General features: G+C 55.7%; 1 protein-coding gene across 5 annotated transcripts in view; it reads left to right on the forward strand.

Annotated features, from left to right (window-relative positions):
• LOC105469770 (potassium voltage-gated channel subfamily Q member 1) overlaps nt 1–20,299 on the forward strand; it is a 402,068-nt gene that overhangs the window by 61,395 nt on the left and 320,374 nt on the right. The window contains exon 1 of one of the 5 annotated variants that reach the window (XM_024789103.2): nt 17,010–17,125. The exons of the other annotated variants lie outside the window; for them this stretch is intronic. Within the exon in view, the coding sequence (XP_024644871.1) occupies nt 17,025–17,125 (101 nt within the window). The 5' untranslated portion in view covers nt 17,010–17,024. Of the gene's footprint in view, nt 1–17,009; nt 17,126–20,299 lie in introns of those variants that run through there. 5 annotated transcript variants of the gene reach the window in all.

A 20,299-nucleotide genomic window follows, 5' to 3' on the forward strand; every position in this document is an offset into this window, starting at 1 on the left:
GTGAAAGGATGGTTACCAGAGGCTGGGAAGGGTAGTGGGGGTTGTGAGGGAAGTAGAGATGGTTAATGGAAGCAACAAAAAAATAGAAAAATGAATAAGACCTGGTATTTGATAGCACAACAGGGTGACTATAGTCAATGATTTAATTATACACTTAAAAATAACTAAAAGAGGGCCAGGCATGGTGGCTCACACCTGTAATCTCAGCACTTTGGGAGGCCAAGGCATGTGGATCACTTAAGGCCAGGAGTTTGAGGCCAGCCTGGCCAACGTAGTGAAACCCCTTCTCTACAAAAAATAGAAAAAATAGCTGGACATGGTGGCATACACCTGTAATCCCAGCTACTTGGGTGGCTGAGGCATGAGAATCACTCAAACCCAGGAGGTGGAGGTTGCAGTGAGCTGAGATCACACCACTGCACTCCAGCTTGGGTTACAGAGTGAGACTCTGTCTCTAACTAAATAAATTAAATAAAACGAAAAGAGTATAATGGGATTGTTTGTAACACAAGGGATAAATATTTGAGGTAGTAGATACCCCCGTTTACCTCGATGTGATTATTATGCACTGCGTGCCTACATCAGAATATCTCATGGACCCCATAAGTCTATACACCTACTATGTACCCACAAAAATCAAAAAGAAAAAGAGCTTATAGGTGTACATTTTTCTGTTAACACCACTTTTGTTGTGTTCCGGTAAGTTTGGGTACATTGTGTTCTCATCTTCGTTTGCATTTAAGTATTCTCTAATTTCTCTTCTAATTTTTTTTTTTTTTAAGTTCTAGGATACATGTGCAGGACATGCAGGTTTGTTACATAGGTAAATGTGTGCCATGGTGGTTTGCTGCACCTGTCAACCCATCACCTAGGTATTAAGTCCTACATGCATTAACTATTTATTCTGATGCTCTCCCTCCCTCTGCCCCCCTTTTTCTTCGATTCATTGGTTAAGAGTATGTTGTTTCATTTCCATAAATTTGTTAATTTTTCCATTTTACTTCTATTATGATTTCTAACCTTATCCCATTATTGTTGGAAAAGATCCTTTGTATGACTGGCATCTTTTTGAGTATTTTGAGACTTAATTCATGGCCTGATCTCTCCTGGGAACATTTCCATGTGCACTTGGGATGAACATGCATGCTGTGGTCACGGGTCGAGTGTTCTCTGTATGTTGGTTAGATCTAGGTGGCTTATTGTGTTAAGCCCTCTATTTTGTAACTTACCTTCTGCCTGGTTGTTCTGCTTATTGTTGAGAGTGTGGTATTGAAGTCTCTCACCATCATTGTAGAACTATTTCTCCCTTCAGTCCTGTAAATTTTTGCTTTGTATCTTTTGATCATCAGCCGTTAGATGCATAAATATTTATAATGGTTATTTGTAACATCTTTTTGCAGTGTCGAACCTTTGATTAGTATGCAGTGTCCTCTTTTGTCTCTTGTAACCTTTTTAGATTTATTATAAAACTATTTTTGGCTGATGTTAGTAGCCACTCTGCTCTTGTGGTTGCTCTTTGCATGGAACATCTTTCTCCACCCTTTCCACCCTTTCACTTTCAATCTTTCTGTGTCTTTGGCTCTAACATGAGTCTCTAGTAGACAGCATGTAGCTGGATCATGTTTATCTATTCTGCCAATGCCAATATTACCTTTTGATATACAGACTTTAGATTTTCATAACATTTAATTTGTCCATGTGCTTAGCCCCTATGATCCAGCAATCCCGCTGCTAGTTATATACTCAAAAAGAAAGAAAATCAGTCCAGCAGAGACAGATCCACACTCCTACGTTTATCGTGGCACTGTTCACCGGAGCCTGTGCCCTTGATGTTATGTTCAAGAAATCATCCTCAAATCCAATGTCCTTCTATTTTCTTCTATGCGTTTATACTGTTTTAGGCCTCACATTTAGACTTTTGATCCATTTTGAGTTAATTTTTGTATACCCAACTTGATTCTTTTGCATGTAGATACTCAGTTTTCCCACCATCATTTGTTGAAAAGACTATACATGAACTTTTTGAATTTGCTTTGCTCACATAATAGTATTTCCTAGAGACCACTACATATCAGTTCGTGGGGTCCTTCCATATTCTTTTTTATAGCCACCCCATGTTTCATGGTTGGATGTGCCATGGTTTTTCAAACCCTCTCCTGTTTGTGGGCATTTAGGTTGTTCTGGTATTGTGCAATGATAAACAATGTTGCACAGTGTAGCCTTATACATATGTATATTGTATTGTTGAAACAATGTTGCAAAGAATAAATTTGTATCTATGGATGTTCCTATTGTTGGAGGTGTTATCTTCAAGGTAGATTCCTAGAAATGGGAGTGTTGGGCTGAAAGAGAAGCCCATAATTTTGTTAGGTGTGACCAAATTTCCCTGCAGAACGGTTGCACATTTGCACGCCCCCAGCAATGCATGAGCATGCCGTTTTTTCTACAGTTGTGCCGGCAGTGTGCTGTCACACTACTTTTTGCCAGGTCCATAGCTTTGTTTTAATCTGTTTTTCTGTAATTACGTTGAGTTTGAATGTTTTCCCTGTGTCTGAAAGTCATGTCTGTGTGTATTTGTAAATTGTCTGTCTTCTCATTTCCAGCTTCTTCTATTGGGTTTTTGGTTCTTGGTCTCTCAATCTTTAAGTCATTTATATTGTGGGAACATTTGTCTGGACTAATGTGAATTGTCTCCCTAGTTGGTCACTTGTCTTTGACTTTGCTTATGGTGCCTTTTGCTATGAGAAATTTTGCATGTTCATATCATCAACTTTATCATGCTTCTTTCTACTGCCTCTCGATTAAGGGCCACAGTTGAGAGGCTTTTCCTCCACTGAAGTTAAGGGGAATCCACTGTGTTTTCTTCTAGAAGTTTGGGGCCTTGTCTTCTGCATTTAGCTCCTTGTCCATTTGGAGTTTGCTCTTGTGCATGATCTAAGGTAATCTTTTCTCAGATGGTGGCCTGAGACCACTTCCTTAGAAGTTCACCCCACTGGCTGGAGCCTTCATGAGGCCCCTCTGGCCTCTAAGTGGAACATGGAGTGTTGGGTCACTGGGCAGGACAGGAGACGAGCAGAAGGCTGTGACTGACAGGTGACTGTGGGATGGGACAGCATGGCTTGCTCTAGAGGGTTTGCAGGAAGGATGAGAAGAAGGACCACTGCTGTCGAAAGCAGGGTTTGTGGGTAGATTGGGTGGTGGGCGCAGGGGGAGGAAGAGGCAAGGATGCTGCTAGGACCCTCGCACCTGGGAGGATGCATTTTCTGTTTCTGACATGGATCAGGGTTGGGGCGAAGGAGTCCAGCTGGGGACATGTTATTTTGGAGGTGTTTGTGAGGCAGCCAGATGAGGGGAGTTGAAGGCAGTAAGACCTGCAGGTGGGAGCTCTGGAGAGAGAGTGCAGGCTGGCTCACAGGTTAGGGGAAGTGTCAGTGTGTAAATGACACGAGAGCCAGGGCTAGACAGGGCCTCCCGTAGCCTGGGTGGGTGGAAGGGCAGAGGGGGAGAGCTGTAGTGATGGCAGCTGTGGAGGCTGAGGGCAGGGAAGGCAAATCCAGGAGTGTGGGTGTCCTGCAGCCTCCACAGGGGCGATGGAGGAAGAACAAAGGACTCAGTGTTGAGCACTCCTGAGAGGTTTCGGAACTAGTCTTGACTTGGTGACATGGGGTTGTGAGTTATATTCCACACATGTATGTGGGAGTCTGGGTCCTGGTGGATCCCAGCCCCGTACATGGAAGCTGGGACCCTGCCTGAAACCTCTCAGGCACAAACACCCAGCTTGGCCCCACAGAGCTGGCCTGGGCCCCGGCAGGGTCTGTGCTGCCTTGGCTCCACGACAGTGGAGCTGGGGGTTCCTGGGGATGCTGCTGCTGAAGGTGAGGTTTGCAAACACTAGGCATGCATGTTTGAGGTGCAACAACCCCCACCAACCCGTGGTGGTCACCAAGGGTCTTTGGGTTCCTGTGTGGACCATACTGGCTTGTCTGACTTGCCGTTACCCGGCAGAGATGTGACTTGGAAAGACTTTAGGCCAGGAACCCATCATTGTCCTGGAACCTGGGTTCGGCAGGGCAAGCTTTGGGGGAGCACCGTCCAGACAGTGCCCTGGACACTGCATCTCAGGTCAGGACACAGCTCCCAGGGCCTGGCTGCTCTGCACGGGGAGGAGTGTGGGTCCTGAGTGGAGGGTCCCATGTGTCATGCAGACAGGGTGATGATATAACCAGCAGGTGGGGTGGGGGTCTCGCTTGGCTCACAGGGTCTCAGGAGACTAGTAGGTGGGCTTCTCAGAGCACAGAGGGTGTGGGTGACCCAGATCTCCTGCTGTTGCTCAGAGACCCCCAGGGAATCCTTGAAGATGGCAGTGACCACCTGGCTTCCTCTATAGAAACTCCCCGAATGGGAGGGATGGGCAAGACGGTTGAACTAAGCTTTTTAGGAAGAAAGCCATCAATTCCCCTGCTCTCACACAGGCTTGAGGAGGGCTAAGGAAAGTCACAGTTGAACACGTACTCCCTCCACACCCATGTGCCTGATGCACACAGCCTGGCCCTTGTGGGCACTGGAGGGCACCTTACAGTCACAGAGGCAAACGAAGAAAGTAGAGCTCCAGCTGGATGAGGGCCATGGGGAAGGGGCACAGTGCTGGGCAAGTGTGTGCAGAGTCTGCATGGGATTTGATTGAGCAATCTGGAAGGCTTCCTGGAGGAGGAGGTATTGCTCAGGGTGAAATAGAGGTCTTGAAATTAGTACAACACATGCCCCATTCTGGGGAACTTGGGGGCCCCTGGGGGAAGGACTCTGCTACCAAAAACATAGCACAGGTTGGGAGACAGAGCACCTATCTCAAGGCTTTTATTTGCTGTTTCATGAAACTGAAAATTTAAGTTTTTAATGTCACATAATATTTCATGAAGAATGGCTTTGGGCTTTGGGGAAGGGGCTGGTAGGATCCCAGGGCCCCTTCCCTCGGCATCATCATTGCTTCCCCTCCATGTTCAAGTTCAGCATCTCTGCACCCCCTTGCCTGGCAAACCCCATCTTCCTCTCCAAAGCCAGCCTTGGCTCCCTTTGCTCCAGTGAGTGGCCGGTGGCTGGGAGGCTGGGTCTGTGCTGTGTGGGGTGCCTTCGGTGTCTTAGGAGGAGTCTCTGTCCTGAGGAGAGGCAGGGGAAGGCAGGGCAGCCTGCTCAGAGGATGTGCCCAGCTATTCTGGGAGGCAGGCAGGAAGTGGCAGCTCCAGGTCCGGGTGTGAGGGCAGTAGTGCGGGCCGTGGTCCCAGATGGCCACGGAGGTGTCAGCATTTCACTCCCACCACGTCACACCACGTCCCTTTCCTCTGCTTTGTTCCTCCTCAGCTGTGAGCTGTCTGGGTCTGGGCCAGGAGACAGTCCTGGGATAGAGAAAGAAAAGAGGGGCTTCCGGGGGTGGGGAGCGGGGCTGGGTGGCTGCTGGCTGAGCCAAGTGGACTGGGAGGCGTGGACAGGGAACCCTGGCGGGGCCGGCCAATGGTGGTGTGATGTAGCCTGGCTTGGGAAATGCCCATGGAGGTGACAAGTGACAGCTGGGAACAGACCCACTGACAGGGCCGCCTCTCTCTTTAGATGTGTCCTGGCATCTGACTTTGGTTTCCTCGTGTTTAAAGGCTAATTGGGATCAGTCGTGGTGCCTCAGGCCTGTCATTCCAGTGCATTGGGAGACCAAGGTGGGAGGATTGCTTGAGCTCAGGAGTTTGAGACCGGCCTGGGCAACATAGCAAGACCCCATCTCTACAAAAAAATTAAAATATTAATACTAACTGGGTGTGCTGGCATGCACCTGTGGTCCCAAATACTCGGGAGGCTGAGGTAGGAGCATCACTTAAGCCCATGAGTGCAAGGTTGCAGAAGCTATGATTTTGCCAGTGCACTCCAGCCTAGGTGACAGAATGAGACCCTGTGTCCTAAATAAATAAATAAATAAATAAATGAAGGTTTGTTGGACATGGTGGCTCACGCCTGTAATCTCAGCATTTGGGGAGGCTGAGGCAAGTGGATTGCTTGAGGCCAGGAGTTTGAGACCAGCCTGACCAGCCTGGGCAACATGGTGAAACCGCGTCTCTACTAAAAATACAAAAATTAGCTGGGCGTGGTGGCTCACATCTGTAGTCCCGGCTACTCTGGAGGCTGAAGTGGGAGTATCGCTTGAGCCCAGGGGCGGAGGTTGCAGTGAGCTCAGATTGTGCCACTGCACTCCAGTCTGGGGGACAGAGCCAGGCCCTGTCTCAAACAAACAAACAAACAAACAAGGCTTATTGGGCTTCTCTGCTTCTGGGCAATGCCCATGAAAGTGAAGCCACGCTGGTATTGTTCTACCTTTCCATCCAGCTGAAGTATCTGAGGCCCAGGCCAGGCGCTTCTCTGGTTAGCAGCAGGTTCTAGGCCAGAGCCTGCCTCCAGGTCCTGGGTAGGCTGGCACGTTCAGATGTCGCTCCTGGGCCTGGAGGCACTCCTGGGCGTGGCCTTCCTCCGATCGCAGTGTAAGCAACTCTCCCTGCCCATCACGCTGCTTCCACCACCCAGACCAGGCCAGGCCTCGGGGATTCTGCACATGCAGTTTTCTCTGCCTGCAGGGTCTGCCTCTAGCTCTCTACTCGATTCAGATCCCACACCAACTTCTGGGGCAGCCCTCTTGCCCTGCCTCTCCCCAAGACATCACCCTTTCTCTTTTCCCTATTGGTGGTAGTTTTGTGTTCATTTACTGTTTTATTTTCTCTCTCCCTGTGTCTGTCATCTGTCGCTGCACCCTTGGGGCCCAGCGTGGTGCCAGGCACACACTACGTGCCTCCTGGGTCGGGGGCAGCAGGGACAGAAGCCAGACATGGGATGTGGCTCTTGTGGGATGTGGCTTGGGTGCGGCTGTCACTGAAAAGGGGATGTGGGGTGGGGAAGGGGACAGCCCCTACAGTTCCTGGCAGCAGGACCAGAAGTGAGAGCCAGAGGTTGCCACTGGAAGGCTTCCTGGGGAGGCAACTGGCACCACCTGATTCCTTTTTCTGAATGCCCTCTCCCTCTCCCCAACCCCCATGGAGCCAGAACCAACTCGTCAGGCCCTGGAGCCCTTCAGGGTCAGTCTCTGCGTGGGTGGTAATATGGCTTAACCCAGTCCTGGTCAGTCTGTGGCCTGGGAGTCCACCCTCCATGACTGGTGGTTTGTGGCAGGTGACAGGTGAGTGGTCTCCATGCTCCCAGCTGCTGTGTAGAGGTGCCAACCTGCCTCTCCTGCCAGAGTTGGGCTCCTGTTGGGCAGGACTGAGGATACCAAGACAGAAATAAAACTGCTAAACGCATCTGTTGTTGAATAATTCAATGCCCCATGCCAGGCCTGTTGCAAAATTAGCCACTTCCTCCCTCCAGGCCCATGAGTGACTCCGGGATTTGGTGAAAGCCAGGCCTGGTGGAACTGTGGCCCAGAGGGTCCTCTGTGCCCTGAGAACCTCCATGCAGGAGCCCACGCGCGGGCCCCTCAATCTGCCCTGTGGAGCCTGGCCTGGCCTGGCCTGCAGCCCCTGTGCGGGGAGAAACTTGTGGTTTTCCCTGGTGGAGGGCACAGGTCAGAGTGGGCGTGGGCAGGGCATGAGGAAGCAGTGCGGAGGAAGCGCGAGCATTTGTCTCGGGCCAGCTGGAGAAAGGAAATGGGACCGCTTCCTGCAGGGCAGAGGCGTCAGGGGCTGCGCTGTCTGGCTCGGCATGCAAGATTTGCGTCTCATCCCAGGGTTGGGTGTCTCCTACATGCCAGGGCTTTCCATGGGCCGTGCACCCTCAGTCGAACAACATTTGCACAAAACCTGGGACATAAACTCACTGAGCGCTCGGCCTGCCCAGCCCGTGCCAATGAGAACTGCACATGCTCAGCCTTCCCTGGACTCAGGGCCCTATGGGTGCTGGAGCCGGGTCAGGAGAGGGCCGCAGGCTGCCCCTGCCTCTGCATCCTCCCCATCGATGCCTGGGGCCACTGGGATTGGCAGAAAAGTGATGCCCCCAAGATGGGCAGCCAGGAGAACTGTCTGTCCCCCATCCCAATATGCCCACCCCCCCTCTGAATCCCCGTTTCGCCCCCATCCTTGCCCCCACACACCCGGATTTCCAATGGGACACACGGTCACCTGGAATAACAGCCCCTCCCAGTCTTCCCTCAAGACAAGTGTGGCCACAACCACATGGGGCCACGACCACATGGGGCCACGACCACATGGGGCCACGACCGCATGGGGCCACGACCGCATGGGGCCAGCGGTTGTGAGTTGAAGCGTCCCTCGGTGGCTTCTGGGGATGGGCAGCCCTGCCCTGAGGCCCTCTGGCCGCCTCTTGCTCTGTGAGTGGGGATGTCCGTGCCTTGGGCCTGAGGCTGAGCTGGGCTGGGTCCCTGGGTGCCTGGGGCCACACTCTGGTCCAGCCTGCTGTTACAGGGGATGCCTTAGGGCCACCACTGGTCATGGAGGCTGAGGGCACCTGCCTGCCTGCCTGGAGTTCAGGTAAACAACCCCAATGAGGAGGCACCCCCAGTTGTGGGGGCTGGCGTGTCCCGCTCCCCGAGGGGGTCTGTCCCCTTGGCGAGATCCTTGCTGTGTCAGCAGAGGGTTTTCCTGGCCCGGGGTCTTGGGGAGTCGATGATGGGGCTTTAGGAGCTCTGGCTCTGGGAAGGCAGTGGGCCCTGGAGCGGGAACTCTGGGAGGTCGGAGAGTTGGTGGCTCGGGAAGGAGGCTGCTCGTGCCCTGGCCTGGTCACTGGGAAGAGCCGTCCTCCAAGGAGACAGCTCCCGAGGAGAGAGCTGTGATGCTGTGCTGTGCTCTGGGCTACCAGGTCTTATCTGGAGGGGAATCCTGAGCCTGTGTGATGTGGGTGCAGGGACCCCACCAGGACCTTTGTCCTCTCCTGGCCATGTCATTGCACAGCTCCAGGGGGCGTCACTCACCTGAGCCCTATTTGCTCTTCTTGGCTGTCACCTGGTATGGCCATGCAGAGACTATCTCTAAGTGTCAGTTCTAGACTTAGCTGGAAAGGTTTTATGACCTCAAGAGACCTGTGGGACATGAGGGTGGGGCAGCTGTTTGCCGTGCGGATCAAAGGGGAGTGTCTGGGATGGGATCCACCTGCCCTGCCCTCAAAGTGCTGGGCAGTCCCCCAGAGCCGCAGAGCCTAGGGGGTCTTGGGCCCTCTTCCCCAGGGCATGGCCTAAGCACCTGCCGGCCTGAGGTCCCTGCTGGGCCCAAGGCACCCCTGTCCTGTGTAGGGTTCCACAGACACCAGTCCACCACACTGGGGCCTACTGGGAGACATGGTCACCCACTTGCTGTTGAGAGCCTCCATCACCACAGCCTGGGGTTGTCCCAGCCACCCCAGCCGCTGCTTCTCTGCGTCTGCACTGGCCTCTCTCCTGAACTCCGTCCATCCCTGTAGGTTGCATTCGTCTCTCTCCTCTGGGCTCTGCACAGGCTGCCATTCTCTCTGCCTGGACTGGGCCTCCACCTCTGAGAAGCCCTCCCTGATTGCCCCTTCCAGTGGGCTGGGAGAGGGAGGAAGGTCAGGTGCAGAAAGAGAATTCACCCGCCTGGCTAAAGCCCCACCTGCCTGTTTCAAGGCCTCTGATGCCCCCCGGCCCGCAAGGTGTGTGCATGGGGCCTGTCCCACGCTGGTTCACCCAGCTGCTCAGAGAGGCAGGTGGCTCCTGGGCCCCACAGTGACACTGGGGGACTGTTTGTCTCCATCAGCGGTGAGTGGGGGGTGTGCAGGTCACTCCTGGTGCCCTGGTCAGCTTCCCCAACCTCAGCTGCCCTCAGCTCCTGGCTTGGACCTCCACAGAGGGCAAGATGCCCCCCTCCCCTGCCATCGTCACACCTTACCTCACTGGCGGCCATGGAGGCAGTGAGAAGAGCCGAGGGAGTGGCTGGGGCACGTTGCCATGCAGGACACTGGCCACCTCCCAGCTTGCTCTTAGCCCGGTCATAGAGCCCGGCAGCATCTTGCCAGGTGTCTGTGGTCCCGGAGCCTGGGGCTGCCCCATCTCTGGAATATTGAGGTGTGGCTGGGGCTGATCTGAGGATGAACGTGGCTCAGGTTGCCGGGTGCCCTTGATGCATTCCCATGTCCCAGTGGGGAAACTGAGGCTCGAGGCCACACAGCAGCTCTGTGTTCTCTGTAGTGGGTAGGAGGTTTCCCTATGCAGGAGACCAAGCTACAGCAAGAAAGACTTGGGCTAGATGTGAGGAGGGACTTTCCCAAGTAGGGATGAACCCTGAGGACCCATGCCCTGAGCTGCCAGTGGGTTGCGTTGACCTGGCTGCCTGCGGCTCCCGGGCACCTGAGGCCTTCTCTGTCCTTCCGCACCTCGCCCCCTTCCCGAGTGGAGGTGCTCTCGGAGCTCTGCCGGCTTCCTCAAGTCTTTCTAATGTTTTATGTTATGTTATTTTAGATTTGAGGAGTACACGTACTTGTTTGTCATGTGCGTAATGGTGGGGTTTGGGCTTCTCGTGTGCCCATCAGCCGGGTATTGGACATGACACTCAAAAGGTAATTTTTCAACCCTCCCCCTCCCACCCACTCCACCTCCCCTTTGGAGTCCCAGAGTGACCTTTCTCCGTCTTTCCATCCAAGCATCCCATCTGTCTGGCTTCCACTCATGAGTGAGAACGTGCCGTGTTTGGTTTTCTGTTTCTGTTAGTTCGCTTAGGATCATGGTCTCCAGATCCATCCATGTTGCTGCAAAGGACATGGTTTCATTCACTTCTCAGAGGCTTTAAAGCCCGCCCTGTGTGTGGGGGGTGGGGAGGCCTGGCCACCCCTCCCAAGTCCCTGAGGCCCCTGCTGCCCGGCAAGACCACCACCCTCTGCTCCAGGACAGTGCCACCGCCATCAGTGGGGGTGAGGAGACAAGACTGCTGGGACCAGGCCATGCCCAGGCAGAGCCTCGCCATTTCTGGGGTGGGGGGTGTGCAGGTGCATCTGGTCTGCCCAGCCCCTCCCCACCCCGGGCAGGCCTCTGACAGAGACAAGACAAGTGTCCTAGGGCAGATAGGGCCACATCCATGGGGTCACTTCAGTTTGTCCTCCCGGCGCCTTCTAAATATACTCTCTGTGGGTGTCTTATCACAGCCCAGGGAGCCAGGCTTTGTGTGGCCGGCCCTGAGAGCACAGAGCCCCGTCCCCAGCAGCCCTCGGCCCTGGCGGGCTTGTGCCTCTGCCTGGCCACCTGCACCCTCCAGGCCCCAGGAGAAGCTCATGCCTTTCCTGCTTGCACCCCAGAGCCTGGCCACCCCCAACCTCTTCTGAGGCCCTGGCCACCTCTGTGTGTGCCGTGGCTGCAGTGACAGCTTTGACCCCAGGGGTCGGGCATCCCACTGCTCTCCTCACTGGGCCCCTGGGCCTATCTGCCCACCCCCAGGCCAGGGCTCCTGCTGGAATCTCCCTCTGGAAGGTCAGGCTGCCCAGATGCCCACCACTCCAGGCTTACTGCTGGGTTGTAGTTTTCAGGGTGCTTTGAGGTGCAGTGGGGACCTGTGATGCTGTCAGGCAGACCTGGAATCCAGTTCTCGCCAACTGCTCAGTGCTGTGTGACTCGAGGCAGGTCCCTTAACCTCTCGGAGCCTCCTCCTGTCCTGTGAATGAGGGATGAGTCAACTTCTCAGGCTTCTCATGAAGTTTAGAGTTGACAGGAGGAAGTGGACTTTACACGGCTCAATCCCAGCCTCTCCTCACGCCTGGGACCACTGACCCACTGTGCTTCTTGGGAGGCCACGATAGAGCCTGTTTGTAAAGGGGATGTGGCTGCCAGCTCTGGGGGCACACGTTCCTGTTTGAATTCTCAATCTCTGGGCTCAAAATTGGCCCCCAGAAAGCCTTTGAGATGGACAGGGAGCCAGACATTACCAATTCGGTTGCCCTCAGCTTGATGTTTACGTGCCATTGTTGGGTGCTCCTGATCATGCAGCAGGTCCCATGAAAGCAACACCCAGGTGCAGACACCCACGTCATCCCTCCAGAGCCCTGGGTTCTCAGCAGTACTCTGTGCCCGGGTCTTATGCTACAGCCACCACCTGATTTTGTCGATAAACTTTTATTAGGACACAGCCATGCCCGGCCAAATATTGCCACAGAGGCCACCTGCCCCACCACACCTAGGACATTTCCTCTCTGGCCCAGAGGTGTGCCAGGCCTGCATTGGGCTCTTCTGATAGGAAGGGACATTGTTCTGACCCCCCTGCCCCAATCTCTCCCCCACCTTGCCCTGACTTCCCAGTGGTGTCACTGGGAAGCTTCCTGATAGCCTGAGGCTCCCCCAGCACCTGTCCCTCTAGTGCGTCTGAAGGGCTTTGATGTGACACTCAGGATGGTGTGGCAGGGGCCTCGAGCATGGCTGTGTTCGCCCTGAGGCTGCTCTTGGAAAGGAGGGATCAGGGCCCAGGCTCCAGGCTCTGCACTGAGGTGTGGTCGAGGGTCCCGGGCATCAGAGAATGAGTTGCGAATGAGCCCTCAGTAGCTGCCAGGCGGGGCCAGCCCTCATCCCCACTGCACAACCTGAGCATCCAGGAGCCCTGTGCTCAGCAGAGCCCAACACCCTGCAGGGCTGTTGAAAAGGGGACGCACACCTGTCGCCTCTTGGTTCGGGGGCATCCAGGTTCCTGGTGATGAGGATGGGGTGAGATGTACCTGATGGATCTCCAGGGAACAGCTTCTGGGACACCCTTGAGGGCTCTGGTGGGAGACCTGGCTTTCTGTCTGCACCGAAGGGGGCTCAGGGCTGAGAAGCCCTGGGACAGGTTGGATTTGGGGCGCGTTCCCCACCCCATGCGTGTTGAGTCTCAGCTGCGTCACTGTCTGGCCTGTGGCGCCTCACCTCTCTGTCTGGCAGGACTCAGGCAGAATGGAAGTAAAGGCAGGACCTTGTCTCAGGACGTCCAGGCATGTGGTATGGCAGCCAGGTGGGTTGGGAGGGTTTCCCCTGGCAGGATCCCCACCTCCTGCACCTGTCCTGAGTTGGTCTTCTAGGGGCAGCCCCTAAGACACTGCTCCTTCAGGGAGGAGGGACTGGTTTGGCCAGTGGGACCATGGCCCTGGGAACATGTGCCTGCACGTCCTGTCCGCTCACACCTGCCTGCTGGGGTGGCCATGCGTGCACCCGCAGCTCACGTCAGAGCCCACCCCGGGAGGCTCCCAGCGACCTGTCAACCTGTGCTGTTGGCATGCAGCCTGGGGGTGAGGGGGTTGCAGAACGCTGCTTCAGTACTATGTCCTGCTCAAAGGCCACTCGGGGGCTAGGCTGAGCCTGTGGTGTGGGGCGGGATAGGAAGGAAAAGAACAGAGCCTAAGGAGGCTAATCTCACTTCCAGATTCACTCTGGAGGCCTGCATGGAGGAGGCAACACGGAGACTTCATTCACCGAGCTTCAGGGTTTACCGTAAACATTCATTCACACCAGCAGTCATTCAGTAAATGCTTCACAGACGTGCATCCCAAGCCTGGCACTGGGCCTTCGGAGGGGATGCAGCTGGTGGGCCCCTGCTTGGGGAGCCCCTGCTCTGGTCGGGGAGGCAGTGGTGGCAATGACTGCCTGGTGGTCCATGAACTGGTACAGGCCAGAGCCAGAGGCCTCCTGAGAGGCCCCACAGTTGGGGTACAGGCCTGGTGGCCCTGCCGTTGGGGTGCAGGCCCGGTGGCCCTGGCAGGGGGACCAGCCTCTGGGCACAGGAGCTCTGTGGGGGCCCAGCCGAAAGCTGGCAGGGAGGGACCTGTTTCTGGGGGTTCCCAGTCCAGATCTGTTTTGGGAAAAGTGTCAGCTGAAACCCCAAGAGGCTGGAGACAGCCTCAGTCCTGCTGCGGGACACAGGTTTAATCTCCGGATGGCTCCTCGACAGGCGGGCTGGTGGCTGTGTCTAACGGGGGCAGCACACTTAGGGCTTCTGGAGACAATGAGGGCAGAAATCTTACCCCCGGCTGCACCAAGTCACCCATTGTTGTGTCCTTCGGGCTGTGGATCATGTTGCCTTCAAGAACATTTGAAAGAAATGAGACTCAGCTGCTGTGGAACAGGTCGCAGTTAAAGAGTTCAAAACAGTGTGAGGCATGGGGTGGCCACGGGAGCCCTGGGCCAAGAAGGCCCGGCCGGGTGGGGAGGCGTCCATGCACCCAGAGCTGGACCGGGAGGCCCAGGCTGTGGGTCTGTGAAGCGGGTGTGGGATCACATCCACGCTCCTTCTGTGGGTTGTGCTCTGTTGTAGCTGCCAGGGGAGAGGCTTCTAAGGCCCTGCCAGCCAGCTGGGACGTGTGGACAACAGACAGGGTGCTCTGTGGGGGCCTGAGGGGCAATGGTTGGGGGCAGCTGTTGCCTTTCTGGTGAGAAGTGCTGGTCCCTGAGGGGCTGGGGTGCTAGGGAGCCTCGTGGACCTACTCCTGACGTGACCTACTCCTGACAGCTGCCTGCTGAAGATGGGCCAGCCGGGTCCTACCTGTGCTGGGAATTGTCACCCCCAGCTCCCTTCTCTCCAACACGACTGGGTTTGGGTGATGCCCTGTGGGCTGAATGGTGAGGGAGACGTCCCCATGCTGACACCAGTGTGCATGGACGCCACCCTCTTTTTAAAAGAATTTTTGCAGATGCAATTCCATGAAGGATCTGGAGGTGAGAGGATGAAAAGGAAACTGAGTTTTGAGTACATTTTGAATTATGTTTTAAAAATGAAGACATGGGCCAGGCATGGTGGCTCACGCCTGTAATCCCAGCGCTTTGGGAGACCAAGGTGGGAGGATCGCTTGAGCCCAGGAAATTGAGGCTGCAGCGAGCCAGGATCACACCACTGTCCTCTAGCCTGGGCAACAGAACAAGACCCTGCCTCAAAACAAAACAAAACAAAACAAAACAAGCTAATATATGTTTTTGACCAATACCCAATTCGGCTGTTTAAGAATTCAAAATCGGCCGGGCGCGGTGGCTCAAGCCTGTAATCCCAGCACTTTGGGAGGCCGAGACGGGCGGATCACAAGGTCAGGAGATCGAGACCATCCTCGCTAACACGGTGAAACCCCGTCTCTACTAAAAAATGCAAAAAAACTAGCCGGGCGGGTTGGCGGGCGCCTGTAGTCCCAGCTACTCAGGAGGCTGAGGTGGGAGAATGGCGTAAACCTGGGAGGCGGAGCTTGCAGTGAGCTGAGATCCGGCCACTGCACCCCAGCCTGGGCGACAGAGCAAGACTCCGTCTCAAAAAAAAAAAAAAAAGAATTCAAAATCGACCAATAATGATCATAAGTAATGTATTAAATACTTATGATATGTCATAGGACACCAGGTGGTGGCCCCCAAGACTGGTTTCCATCCCTGGAAGCTGCAAATGTGACCTGACATAGAAAAAACCCCTTTGCAGCTGAGGCTGAGGGTCTGGAGAGGCGTGATTGCGTTACCAGGGGCCCAAGTCCAGTGACACGTGTCCTCCTAAAAGACAGGACAGATTCAACAGAGGAGGATCCGGCCATGTACCACACAGCACGAGAGTGAGGCCACCACACACCCAGGACACGGGAGCCCGCAGAGGCTGGAAGGTTGAAAAGGGCCCTGTCGCCCCCACCCCCACCCAGGATGACGCATGGCCTGGTTATGGCACTCCTGCCTCAGGACCGTGGCACCGAGTGGTGGGGCCGGGGGCCCTAGAGTCAGCCAGTCTGGGTGCGTCCCATGCTGTGTCTGAGCCCAGCGTCCCCATCAGTTGGTAGTACCTCCTGGCCCCAGACCAGGGGGCTTCCGGGGGGCAGCCTGGGACCAGACATGCCTCACCAGGGCTTCTGTCTCCTCACCAGGACTTCCATGATGTGACACCTTCCATGATGTGACGTGGGGTTCAGAGGGGGGAAGCTGTGCCCAGTGTCCAGCCCAGTGTGGGGCCCTCTGTGCGGGCCAGGACTCACCCCTTTGGGAGGGGTCAGGAGATGCCTGGCCCAGGCTCCACCCATGCAGAGCCAGGAAGCAGGTGAACCTGTGGGTAACCTTGGTGACCCCCAAACCCTGCTGAGGCTGCCCGCTGACAGCCACTGGTGAGGGGGGTGACCAGCTGGTAGCTTTTTTACTGAGGTGCAGATTCAGCCCTGGGGAACAACCCTGGCAGGCCCTGAGACCTCTGCCCCTGGGCGTCCACATCCCAGGGCTCTGAGCTCAGCTGCCCTGGAGCCGGCAGCCACATCAGGGATGGAGACCTGCTGGTGGCCAGTGAGCGAGCAGGGGAAGCCTATCCCCTCCAGCCCCCAGTGTTTCCTTCCTGGGGCACGTGGGTTTTGGAGGCATTTGGAGTCTTCCAGGATGACCTTTTTTTTTAAGCCCCTGGATGTGGTTTGGGGTTTAAGCATCAATATTTAATCTCTCGAGGTTACACATTCAAGGCCCTGTCCCGCCTTCGGCTTTACGTTCGCTTAACCCACTGTCTGCTTATCAGCCTGGCGAGGTCCTGTCCCCAGTAGGGGTCTTTGAACATTGCTCGATCTCGTTCACCAGCCACGTGAAACATTTTGAACCTTCTGGTGCGTGCTCTATGAATGTTGTTCACGGTTTCCTTTAAAAAGTGCTTTTTTTTTATTGTGATAAAATACACATAACACAAAATTTACCATCTTAACTCTTTGTAAGGTTACAGTTCAGTGGCATTAGGTACATTTACATGGTTGTGCAACCATCACCACCATCCACCCCAAAACTTCTCTCCCAAACTGAAACTCTGCACCCATGAAATTCCACTCCCTCCCCCCAGCCCTGCCGTCCTGCTCTCCGCGACCATGGATGGATCCGTCCTCCCCGTGTCCACAGATCCCCTATCCCCCAGTCCCGCTGTCCGCCTCCCTGCGACGGTGGATTTGGCTGCTCCGGGTGCCGCCCGAGTGGAGCCCTGCGGCCTTTGCGCTTCTGTGACTGGCACTCTGTGTGGTGCGGTGCTCGAGGTGCCTCTGTGCTCACGTCCTTCCATGCGTGATGCTTTCAGACTGACAAAACTCTTTAAGTATTAACGTAATTTTTAATGTTTACAGATTCAAGAAATTCAGCATACGGACACGAGAGTGCCAAGTTCTATGAAACGCTCCAGGGGTTCTGCACCCCGGGATTCAGCTTCGACCCTGGGTGAGCTCCACGGGGCAGTGGCTTCGAGCTGGAGTTCTAAGGGCGCCCCTCGAGCTGCCCACGTGTCTTTGCACGTGAAGTACGAGGCTGTCTTTCAGGTTTCTCAGCTTTATTGGGAAACATCTCAGGGTTCTAAAACACCCCCCATGGGCTAACGAGGCTGTCACTCACTGTGTGTGGGGCCTGTCCTTGAGTGGGCACAGAAGGCCAGAGTCCCAGCATGGCCCCTGCCTGGACTGGATTCGCACCTGGATCAATCAGGCCCGTTTAGGGGCACTGCTCAGGGGCCCTAGTGTGTGCAACAGGGCAGGTCATGGAGTCTCCAGCCTTTAACTTGCTTTAGCCCCAGGCCATCTGAGCCGTGGAGCCCACCCAGACCCACTGCCTGCACCCTGGGGGAACCCTCCCGCACCATCTCAGGCTATGACCCTGGCAGGATTCCTGCATTCTCCCGTATTCTCGGGCACCTGGGGCTGAGATGTTGAAATGACGTTGGATAATTCACCAGGTGCCCTGGGGGCTGGCGCTCGCCGTCACTGCTCCTGAGGCCGATTTGCTGCCAAGGAGGACAAGTAGGGGATTGTTTCCTGGGGCGTGGTGGGCTCCCCACTCATGCAGCGCCCCCTGCATGACCACGCTGTCCCGGGAGCTCAGGTGGGACAGCATTCAGGGGACCACATGACCTGGGGGGAGCTCGGTGTCTTCTCCCCGCCCTTCACTAGCCTGCCCTGCTGCCCACTCTGTGTCCAGAACACGCATAGGATTAATCCTTTCCCAGGGCCTCGGTTTCCCGGCTCTGCAGAGTTGGGGGCTGCGACTGCCTGGCCTTGGAGCTGAGGCAGAGGGGGTGACGGGTGGCCCTGCAGAGGCAGGAGGGTGCACAGGCACCCCAGGCCCTGAGTGCCTCAAGGGCAGGGATGCCAGCTCGGCACCTGTGAGGTTCCCAGCTCCGCCTGAGACAAGAATAGATAAAGTGGTAAATAAGATAAAACTCTTTTTATCTGGAGTAGATAAAAGTAACCTTTGTCATATAATTCCTTCTGAGGCTAGCACGGTGTATCAAAATATCGGAAGCATCATTTAGCCTTCAGAATATGGCAAGGCTGACAGCCAGCCTGGCCCATGGGCACCTGTCCCCACCATCTGCCTGGCCTGCGGGGGATCATTTCTCAGCCCCTGCTGGCTCCCAGCCCGGGCCCCGGAGCCCCGTCTTCTGACTCAGCCGCGATTCCACTGCACGGGACTTTCCCAGGCACCTCTGCCCAGGCGGTTGGGGTGAACGCCCACTTGGGTGCACACTCTGGGGGGGGCTGGTCCAGGACCACCCACATGCAGTCTTCCCTGGTCAGATCCTGTATTCCCCCGCAAGGCCCAGTCAGGAATCTTCCCGCTGGAGTAACTCCACACACCTGAGCCCACTGTGTCTCCCGCGCACAGGACATGGGCAGGAGAGGCCCCTGCAGCTGGAATCCGTGCCATGAAGCCCAAGCGCTTGGCGTTGGCAGCCAGTCACCAAGCTTCCAAGCCCTCACTCGCGGCCTGTGAGTGAGTGCCCACTCTGCACATGGTGCTAACCAGCATCCATCACTGCTTTCTTAAAATTTTTATCTTTTTGAGATGGAGTCTCACTCTGTCGCCCAGGCTGGAGTGCGGTGGCGCGATCTCGGCTCCCTGCAACCTCCACCTCCCTGGTTCAAGCAGTCCCCCTGCCTCAGCCTCCTGAGTAGCTGGGGTTACAGGCGCAAACCACCACCCACACCCAGCTAATTTTTTCATATATTTAGTAGAGCCAGCGTTTCACTATGTTGGCCAGACTGGTCTCGAACTCCTGTCCTCAGGCAATCCTCCTGCCTCGGCCTCCCAAAGTGCTGGGATTACAGGCATGAGCCACTGCGCCCAGCCCCATCACTGCTTTCTATACCGTGGCTGAGGTCACCAACTGCCACTGTGATGGCCGGCTGTCGCCCAAACAGCACAAGAATCGACGGCAGATGCAGAAGGCAGCGTCGCCTGTGGTCTTTTAGAAGAGTGGCCGTGAAGTGGGGCTATCTCAGCTTCCACGTCGCAGGTACCCATCACGGTGCCCCTGTGAAGGGCAGAGAAGCTGCAGGCGATTCTGTTCGCTCGCCTCTGCCACGGAGGAAGTTTACAGTTTTTTTTTTTTCTTTAAAGCTTTCAACCTGAGCCTGGAGGCTGCAGGGTCAGCAGATCTGGGTCCTGCCCATGGCCCCCTTCCCTCCCCAGGCCCCCGTTTGCTCATCTGAGAGTGGGGTGAGTGCAGCGCCTTCCGTGCAGGTCACTGAGAGGCTGGGGCAGTGGCGTGGATTCGGGCGCGTGACTCAGACATGGCTATCACTTGGCTGAACGGTGGCCCCTGAGGTGTCTGTGTCCTTGTCCTGTGAACAAGTTAGGTTGTGTGGCCAAAGGAGCTTTGCAGGGTGACTGAGGGATGGCTCGTGAGAGGGGAGGTTGTCCTGGGTCACCCGGGTGGGCCCTCACTGTGATTGTGAGGGTTCTTCTAAGAGAAGCAGGAGGATCTGAGTTGGAGGAGGAGACGGGAGGATGGAAGCCGCGCTCTGCGACGGGGAAGCTGCCGTGCCCCCCTCACTGCAGCCCTATCCCTGCTCACGCGCACCCAGACCAGAGCCCGGCAGTCGTCTCACACTGAGGGCCAAAGGGACCCAGGGCCCGGCCTCCAGGAACCCCAGCCATGCCGGGTCAGGGAACCAGACTGCAGTCCTTTGTCTCCTCAGTTTACCCCAATTGTGACCTCAGAAGTCCTCGGAGCCTCAGTTTCCCTACTTGTAGCATGTGTTTGATGACAGTGTGGCAGTGACGTCACAGTCTGGCAGGGTCTCGTGGGGGTCTCTGTTACTGTCTGCAAAGCACTGGCTGAGCCGGTGGTCAGTGAGCAGGGGTGTGGGTACCGGGCAGTGGCCTGCAGCCCCCAGGAGCACTTCCTGTTGCTGGACAGAGAGCAACTTAGTGGATCCTCCCCAGGGCCCCTGCTGGGTGGTGGGTTTTGCCACATCTTGGCAGGAGACAGCACCGGGAGCTTCTGTCTTATCCAAGGCCTCAGGGTGACGTCGACGCTCGCTCCTGACTCCCTGCTGGACGTCGGGTGACACTTCCCTCCACAGCCTGGGAAGAAGCACCTGTGGACCACTTCTTTGT

Source organism: Macaca nemestrina, chromosome 12 (genome assembly GCF_043159975.1).
Source record: "Macaca nemestrina isolate mMacNem1 chromosome 12, mMacNem.hap1, whole genome shotgun sequence".
Classification (NCBI taxonomy): domain Eukaryota; kingdom Metazoa; phylum Chordata; class Mammalia; order Primates; family Cercopithecidae; genus Macaca; species Macaca nemestrina.